Below are 8,865 nucleotides of genomic sequence, written 5' to 3' on the forward strand. Positions count from 1 at the left end.
ACTAGTACAGTAGTCAGGGGGACTAGTACAGTAGTCAGGAGGACTAGTACAGTAGTCAGACCCAGGAGGACTAGTACAGTAGTCAGGGGGACTAGTACAGTAGTCAGGAGGACTAGTACAGTAGTTAGGGGGACTAGTACAGTAGTCAGGGGGACTAGTACAGTAGTCAGGAGGACTAGTACAGTAGTAATGAGGACTAGTACAGTAGTCAGGAGGACTAGTACAGTAGTCAGGGGGACTAGTACAGTAGTCAGGAGGACTAGTACCCTAGTCAGACCCAGGGGGACTAGTACAGTAGTCAGGGGGACTAGTACAGTAGTCAGGAGGACTAGTATAGTAGTCAGGAGGACTAGTATAGTAGTCAGGAGGACTAGTACAGTAGTTAGGGGGACTAGTACAGTAGTCAGGAGGACTAGTACAGTAGTCAGGAGGACTAGTACAGTAGTCAGGAAGACTAGTACAGTAGTCAGGGGGACTAGTACAGTAGTCAGGGGGACTAGTACAGTAGTCAGGAGGACTAGTACAGTAGTCAGGAGGACTAGTACAGTAGTCAGGAGGACTAGTACGGTAGTCAGGGGGACTAGTACAGTAGTCAGACCCAGGGGGACTAGTACAGTAGTCAGGAGGACTAGTACAGTAGTCAGGAGGACTAGTACAGTAGTCAGACCCAGGGGGACTAGTACAGTAGTCAGGGGGACTAGTACAGTAGTCAGGAGGACTAGTACAGTAGTCAGACCCAGGGGGACTAGTACAGTAGTCAGGAGGACTAGTACAGTAGTCAGGAGGACTAGTACAGTAGTCAGGAGGACTAGTACAGTAGTCAGGGGGACTAGTGCAGTAGTCAGGAGGACTAGTACAGTAGTCAGACCCAGGGGGACTAGTACAGTAGTCAGGAGGACTAGTACAGTAGTCAGGAGGACTAGTACAGTAGTCAGGAGGACTAGTACAGTAGTCAGGGGGACTAGTACAGTAGTCAGGAGGACTAGTACAGTAGTCAGGAGGACTAGTACAGTAGTCAGACCCAGGGGGACTAGTACAGTAGTTAGGGGGACTAGTACAGTAGTCAGGAGGACTAGTACAGTAGTCAGGAGGACTAGTACAGTAGTTAGGGGGACTAGTACAGTAGTCAGGAGAACTAGTACAGTAGTTAGGGGGACTAGTACAGTAGTCAGGAGGACTAGAACAGTAGTCAGGAGGACTAGTACAGTAGTCAGGAGGACTAGTACAGTAGTCAGGAGGACTAGTACAGTAGTCAGGAGGACTAGTACAGTAGTCAGGAGGACTAGAACAGTAGTTAGGGGGACTAGTACAGTAGTCAGGGGGACTAGTACAGTAGTCAGGAGGACTAGTACAGTAGTCAGGGGGACTAGAACAGTAGTCAGGAGGACTAGAACAGTAGTCAGGAGGACTAGTACAGTAGTTAGGAGGACTAGTACAGTAGTCAGGGGGATTAGTACAGTAATCAGACCCAGGGGGACTAGTACAGTAGTCAGGAGGACTAGTACAGTAGTCAGGAGGACTAGTACAGTAGTCAGGAGGACTAGTACAGTAGTCAGGAGGACTAGTACAGTAGTCAGGAGGACTAGTACAGTAGTCAGACCCAGGGGGACTAGTACAGTAGTTAGGGGGATTAGTACAGTAGTCAGGAGGACTAGTACAGTAGTCAGGAGGACTAGTACAGTAGTCAGGAGGACTAGTACAGTAGTCAGGGGGACTAGTACAGTAGTCAGGAGGACTAGTACAGTAGTCAGGGGGACTAGTACAGTAGTCAGGAGGACTAGTACAGTAGTCAGGAGGACTAGTACAGTAGTTCGGGGGATTAGTACAGTAGTCAGGAGGACTAGTACAGTAGTCAGACCCAGGGGGACTAGTACAGTAGTTAGGGGGATTAGTACAGTAGTCAGGAGGACTAGTACAGTAGTCAGGAGGACTAGTACAGTAGTCAGGAGGACTAGTACAGTAGTCAGGAGAACTAGTACAGTAGTCAGGAGGACTAGTACAGTAGTCAGGAGGACTAGAACAGTAGTCAGGAGGACTAGTACAGTAGTCAGGAGGACTAGTACAGTAGTCAGGAGGACTAGTACAGTAGTAATGAGGACTAGTACAGTAGTCAGGAGGACTAGTACAGTAGTCAGTGTCCTATCAGACACAGAAGGAACATTCTGATATGTACTGTCAGTAACATTCTGATATGTACTGCAGTAACATTCTGATATGTACTGCAGTAACATTCTGATATGTACAGCAGTAACATTCTGATATGTACTGCAGTAACATTCTGATATGTACTGTCAGTAACATTCTGATATGTACTGCAGTAACATTCTGATATGTACTGCAGTAACATTCTGATATGTACTGTCAGTAACATTCTGATATGTACTGCAGTAACATTCTGATATGTACTGCAGTAACATTCTGATATGTACTGCAGTAACAGCATGTTATAATCCTATCAGACACAGAAGGAACATTCTGATATGTACTGTCAGTAACATTCTGATATGTACTGCAGTAACATTCTGATATGTACTGCAGTAACATTCTGATATGTACTGTCAGTAACATTCTGATATGTACTGCAGTAACATTCTGATATGTACTGTCAGTAACATTCTGATATGTACTGCAGTAACATTCTGATATGTACTGCAGTAACATTCTGATATGTACTGTCAGTAACATTCTGATATGTACTGCAGTAACATTCTGATATGTACTGCAGTAACATTCTGATATGTACTGCAGTAACATTCTGATATGTACTGTCAGTAACATTCTGATATGTACTGCAGTAACATTCTGATATGTACTGTCAGTAACATTCTGATATGTACTGCAGTAACATTCTGATATGTACTGTCAGTAACATTCTGATATGTACTGCAGTAACATTCTGATATGTACTGCAGTAACAGCATGTTATAATCCTATCAGAGACACAGAAGGAACAACTTTGATAAACGTAAATGTATCCTCCTCAAGCACATTCAATGGAGACCCTCAAAGACAAGGCCCTTGTAGTGGTGTGTGTGTGTGTGTGTGTGTGTGTGTGTGTGTGTCTCCTCAGGCCTCTACAGATAAAGTGCAGTAATCAGAACCCTAGAGGCCATACAGCTGGTGGTGACCAGTCCGATGAGGAAGGCCACAGCTCTGCTGGGCTGGGGCAGGGGGAGGACGTAGGCCACCGTGTGGAAGAGCCTGGAACCAACAAACACCCGGAAGTGGAGCAGAGCAGTGGAGAGGTCTGGCCCTGTCAGGGTATACAGCAGACCAATCACTACGAACGGGATGATGTTCTCCAGGTCGTTCTGGTGGCATCTGGGGAATGAGAGAGAGATAGTTCAGATTATCTGGGGAATGAGAGAGAGAGAGTTCAGATCATCTGGGGAATGAGAGAGAGAGAGAGAGAGTTCAGATTATCTGGGGAATGAGAGAGAGAGAGTTCAGATTATCTGGGGAATGAGAGAGAGAGTTCAGATCATCTGGGGAATGAGAGAGAGAGAGAGTTCAGATCATCTGGGGAATCAGAGAGAGAGAGAGTTCAGATCATCTGGGGAATCATAGAGAGAGAGAGTTCAGAGAGAGAGAGAGTTCAGATTATCTGGGGAATGACATAGAGAGAGAGAGTTCAGATTATCTGGGGAATGAGAGAGAGAGCGAGAGAGAGAGAGAGAGTTCAGAATATCTGGGGAAGGAGAGAGAGAGAGTTCAGATCATCTGGGGAATGAGAGAGAGAGAGAGTTCAGATTATCTGGGGAATGAGAGAGAGAGTTCAGATCATCTGGGGAATGAGAGAAAGAGAGAGAGAGTTCAGATCATCTGGGGAATGAGAGAGAGAGAGTTCAGACTATCTGGGGAATGAGAGAGAGAGAGTTCAGATTATCTAGGGAATGAGAGAGAGAGAGTTCAGATCATCTGGGGAATGAGAGAGAGAGAGAGTTCAGATCATCTGGGGAATGATAGAGAGAGAGTTCAGATTATCTGGGGAATGAGAGAGAGAGAGTTCAGATTATCTAGGGAATGAGAGAGAGAGAGAGAGTTCAGATCATCTGGGGAATGAGAGAGAGAGAGTTCAGATCATCTGGGGAATGAGAGAGAGAGAGTTCAGATCATCTGGGGAATGAGAGAGAGAGAGTTCAGATTATCTGGGGAATGAGAGAGACAGAGTTCAGATCATCTGGGGAATGAGAGAGAGAGAGTTCAGATCATCTGGGGAATGAGAGAGAGAGAGAGTTCAGATCATCTGGGGAATGAGAGAGAGAGTTCAGATCATCTGGGGAATGAGAGAGAGAGTTCAGATCATCTGGGGAATGAGAGAGAGAGAGACAGAGTTCAGATCATCTGGGGAATGAGAGAGACAGAGTTCAGATCATCTGGGGAATGAGAGAGACAGAGTTCAGATCATCTGGGGAATGAGAGAGACAGAGTTCAGATCATCTGGGGAATGAGAGAGAGAGTTCAGATCTAACTAAAACGTCTAAATGAATTCTATTAAAAACAGGATTTCTACCATCTCTTTCCAGTCATGGTTACAGCAGCTGTACGTCAGCGTGAACCAGAGACATTTGCTTCAATTATATTTCTACGGGGATACCTTCGTACTCTCTCCACATCAGGATCCACCCTGACCAGCTTCTTCTTGTCCTCTGTAGAGGAGGCCAGACTGGTGTCCTCCTGGTTAGCAAATGCCTGGAGGGAGGTGGAAGCAAGGAGGGACATGTTTTATCTCGTTCAATTTCCACCTCGGCTCTGTTAAGCCAGGGAGGGTCAAGGTTCATTCATTATGTATCCTGTATTTAACTAGGCAAGTCAGTGAAGAACAAATTCGTATTTACAATGACGGTCATGTAACGGTTGGAAGAAGGTGGAAGAAGGTGGAAGAAGGTGAAGAGGACCAAGGTGCGGCGTGGCACGTGTTCATGGTAGATTGAATAAAGAAACTGAACACTAGAACAACAAAAAAACAACAAAGCGGAAACAAACGAAACAGTTCTGTCTGGTGCAGACACTCAAAGACAGAAAACAACCACCCACAACTAACAGTGGGAAAACAGGCTGCCTAAGTATGGTTCTCAATCAGAGACAACGATTGACAGCTGCCTCTGATTGGGAACCATACCAGGCCAAACACATAGAAATACAAAACATAGAATGCCCACCCCAACTCACGCCCTGACCAAACTAAAACAGAGACATAAAAAAGGAACTAAGGTCAGGACGTGACCAAATGGGGCTCCTGATCAGGACCAGATGTGATGGGGCCTGATGTGATACAGCCTGATGTGATGGGGCCTGATGTGATGGGGCCTGATGTGATGGGGCCTGATGTGATGCGGCCTGATGTGATGCTGCCTGATGGGATGGGGCCTGATGTGATGCAGCCTGATGTGATGCCAGCCGGATGCGATGCAGCTGGATGCGATGCAGCCTGATGTGATGCAGCCTGATGTGATTGGGCCTGATGTGATGGGGCCTGATGTGATGCAGCCTGATGTGATTGGGCCTGATGTGATGGGGCCTGAGGTGATGGGGCCGGATGTGATGCAGACGGGATTCAACACACTTCTTACCTCTGTTCTATTCCATTCATGAAATCGCATTTAAATTCACTTGGAATTATGTTTTTATTTTTAATTATAACCATTTTCGAAGTGTTTTGTTAGTAGCCCTTTCCTGCAGTCATTGACCTAAATCACCCTCTTCAGCCTCATGGGAGGAATGTTATTCATATTTTTCATAATTTCATAATTCATTAATTTTTTAAACAGACAAAAATCGTCTGTTTATTTATATTTCAGTCTTCTGTGATGTACCTTAAGTGTAATATTGGGAAACAGACTCAAAATGCAATACATGTCCACTATATATCTGACATGGAACAGGTCTTCTATCTTACCCTGTCTTTCTAAAGGTATTTGAAAGCCATGTTAACAAAACAGATTACCGACCATTTCGAATCCCACCGTACCTTCTCCGCTATGCAATCTGGTTTCAGAGCTGGTCATGGGTCAGCCACGCGCAAGGTCCTAAACGACATCATAACCGCCATTGATAAGAGACATTACTGTGCAGCCGTATTCATCGACCTGGCCAAGGCTTTCGACTCTGTCAATCACCACATTCTTATTGGCAGACTCGACAGCGTTGGTTTCTCAAATGATTGCCTCGCCTGGTTTACCAACTACTTCTCTGATAGAGTTCAGTGTGTCAAATCGGAGGGCCTGTTGTCCGGACCTCTGGCAGTCTCTATGGGTGTGCCACAGGGTTCAATTCTCGGACCGACTCTCTTCTCTGTATACATCAATTATGTTGCTTTTGCTGCTGGTGATTCTCTGATACACCTCTACGCAGACGACACCATTCTGTATACCTCTGGCCCCTCCTTGGACACTGTGTTAACTAACCTCCAAATGAGCTTCAATGCCATACAACTCTCCTTCCGTGGCCTCCAACTGCTCTTAAATGCAAGTAAAACTAAATGCATGCTCTTCAACCGATCGCTGCCTGCACCTGCCCGCCCGTCCAACATCACTACTCTGGACGGTTCGGACTTAGAATATGTGGACAACTACAAATACCTAGGTGTCTGGTTAGACTGTAAACTCTCCTTCCAGACTCACATTAGGCATCTCCAATCCAAAATTAAATCTAGAATCGGCTTCCTATATCGCAACAAAGCATCCTTCACTCATGCTGCCAAACATACCCCCATAAAACTGACCCCCCTACCGATCCTCGACTTCAGCGATGTCATTTACAAAATAGCCTCCAAAACCCTACTCAATAAATTGGACGCAGTCTATCACAGTGCCATCCGTTTTGTCACCAAAGCCCCATATACTACCCACCAGTGCGACCTGTATGCTCTCATTGGTTGGCCCTCGCTTCATACTCGTCGCCAAACCCACTGGCTACAGGTTATCTACAAGTCTCTGCTAGGTAAATCCACGACTTATCTCAGCTCACTGGTCACCATAGCAGCAACCACTCGTAGCACGCGCTCCAGCAGGTATATCTCTCTGGTCACCCCCAAAGCCCTTTGGTCATCTTTCCTTCCAGTTCTCTGCTGCCAATGACTGGAACGAATTGCAAAAATCTCTGAAGCTCACATCTCCCTCACATCTCCCTCACTAGCTTTAAGCACCAGCTGTCAGAGCAGTTCACAGATCACTGCACCTGTACATAGCCCATCTTTAAACAGCCCATCTATCTACCTCATCCCCATACTGTATTTATTTATTTATCTTGCTCCTTTGCACCCCAGTATCTCTACTTGCACATTCATCTTCTGCACATCTACCATTTTGGTGTTTAATTGCTATATTGTAATTACTTTAATACCATGGCCTATTCATTGCCTTAACTCCCTTATCTCACCTCATTTGCACTCACTGTATATAGACTTTTTGTTTTCTTTTGTTCTACTGTATTATTGACTGTATGTTTGTTTATTCCATGTGTAACTCTGTGTTGTTGTTTGTGTTGAACTGCTTTGCTTTATCTTGGCCAGGTCGTTAGTTGTAAATGAGAACTTGTTCTCAACTAGCCTACCTGGTTAAATAAAAGGTGTTCTCAACTAGCCTACCTGGTAAAATAAAGGTGTTCTCAACTAGTCTACCTGGTTAAATAAAGGTGTTCTCAACTAGCCTACCAGGTTAAATAAAGGTGTTCTCAACTAGTCTACCTGGTTAAATAAAGGTGTTCTCAACTAGCCTACCTGGTTAAATAAAGGTGAAATAAACATACATTTAAAAAAACATGTGTGTGAGGTAAAAACGTGTGTGAGGTAAAAACATGTGTGTGAGGTAAAAAAACATGTGTGTGAGGTAAAAAAACATGTGTGTGAGGTAAAAAAAAACGTGTGTGAGGTAAAAAAACATGTGTGTGAGGTAAAAAAACATGTGTGTGAGGTAAAATTACAAAGTAGATTTGTTTAAGACGACCAATAATCACTCTGTGAGACCCTGATTTAGTCCACTGCAGTCAATTAAAGGGAAAACAAGTTCACGGTTGTCTTCCAAACTCTAGGTTTGTGTACCTTTCTCGTGATGCGGAAGTATCCAGTCATAGGAGACATCAGCATCATCTTGAGGACGACGATAGTGGCGTAGGTAGAGAAGGCCAGGAACACCTCGCTGTCTATCATATGAGTTAGCTCTGCCATGGCTGTTCGGTTCGAGTCTCGCTGGAAAACAGAGCAGAACAACATAAACTTAGCGATCACACGGTTTAGGTTTGATTGAACTTCAAGTGGATTTGAAAAGTTTTGTTTTTACATTTCAACTTTTTTTTTTAAATGTCTCATTAAATTTAAAAAAATAAATACGTAATTGATCATTGATCTAATGGTAATAACACATTAATAAACCTAATGCATGTAGATATTTACTGATTTACGACAACTCTTATTTGTGTTATTTTTAATGGGGTGCTATTGCATAATCTTGGGAGAGGAGTGTTCAACGGCGAAACCCAACACTTTGTTTCTAGTCGTTGTAACGTGTGTGACGTGTTTACTGTTTCTAGGGTAGTTTACACACAGATATAATTTACCCCCAACAGAAAGGTTGTACTTTCCTCGTGCATACTATGATGAATTAAATGCATGCATTGCATTGTGACGCAATGTCTCCCATACACACGTTATAACCAGTGCAGCGCTGGGTACGTGCAGCCACACCGTTTGCGCATTTACATAGTCTACACACATTACGCAAAATAGCCTCCTTTAAAAAAAATCAATCAAATCAAATCAAAAATCAAATCAAATCAAATTGTATTTGTCACATACACATGGTTAGCAGATGTTAATGCGAGTGTAGCGAAATGCTTGTGCTTCTAGTTCCGACAATGCAGTAATAA

At 44.2% G+C, this 8,865-nt stretch overlaps 1 protein-coding gene across 1 annotated transcript; it reads right to left on the reverse strand.

Annotated features, from left to right (window-relative positions):
• Window positions 1-2,143: 2,143 nt before the first annotated feature.
• Window positions 2,144-8,209, reverse strand: LOC139379623 (microsomal glutathione S-transferase 1-like). Its single transcript, XM_071122428.1, has 3 exons — window positions 8,042-8,209; window positions 4,598-4,692; window positions 2,144-3,321 (listed from the first exon to the last, which is right to left on the reverse strand). Exons 1-3 carry the CDS (start codon window positions 8,165-8,167, stop codon window positions 3,075-3,077), a joined length of 468 nt encoding a protein of 155 aa, XP_070978529.1. The 5' UTR covers window positions 8,168-8,209; the 3' UTR covers window positions 2,144-3,074.
• Between the last annotated feature and the right edge of the window lie 656 nt (window positions 8,210-8,865).

The sequence above is a fragment of the Oncorhynchus clarkii genome, chromosome 21 (assembly GCF_045791955.1).
Source record: "Oncorhynchus clarkii lewisi isolate Uvic-CL-2024 chromosome 21, UVic_Ocla_1.0, whole genome shotgun sequence".
Taxonomy (NCBI): domain Eukaryota; kingdom Metazoa; phylum Chordata; class Actinopteri; order Salmoniformes; family Salmonidae; genus Oncorhynchus; species Oncorhynchus clarkii.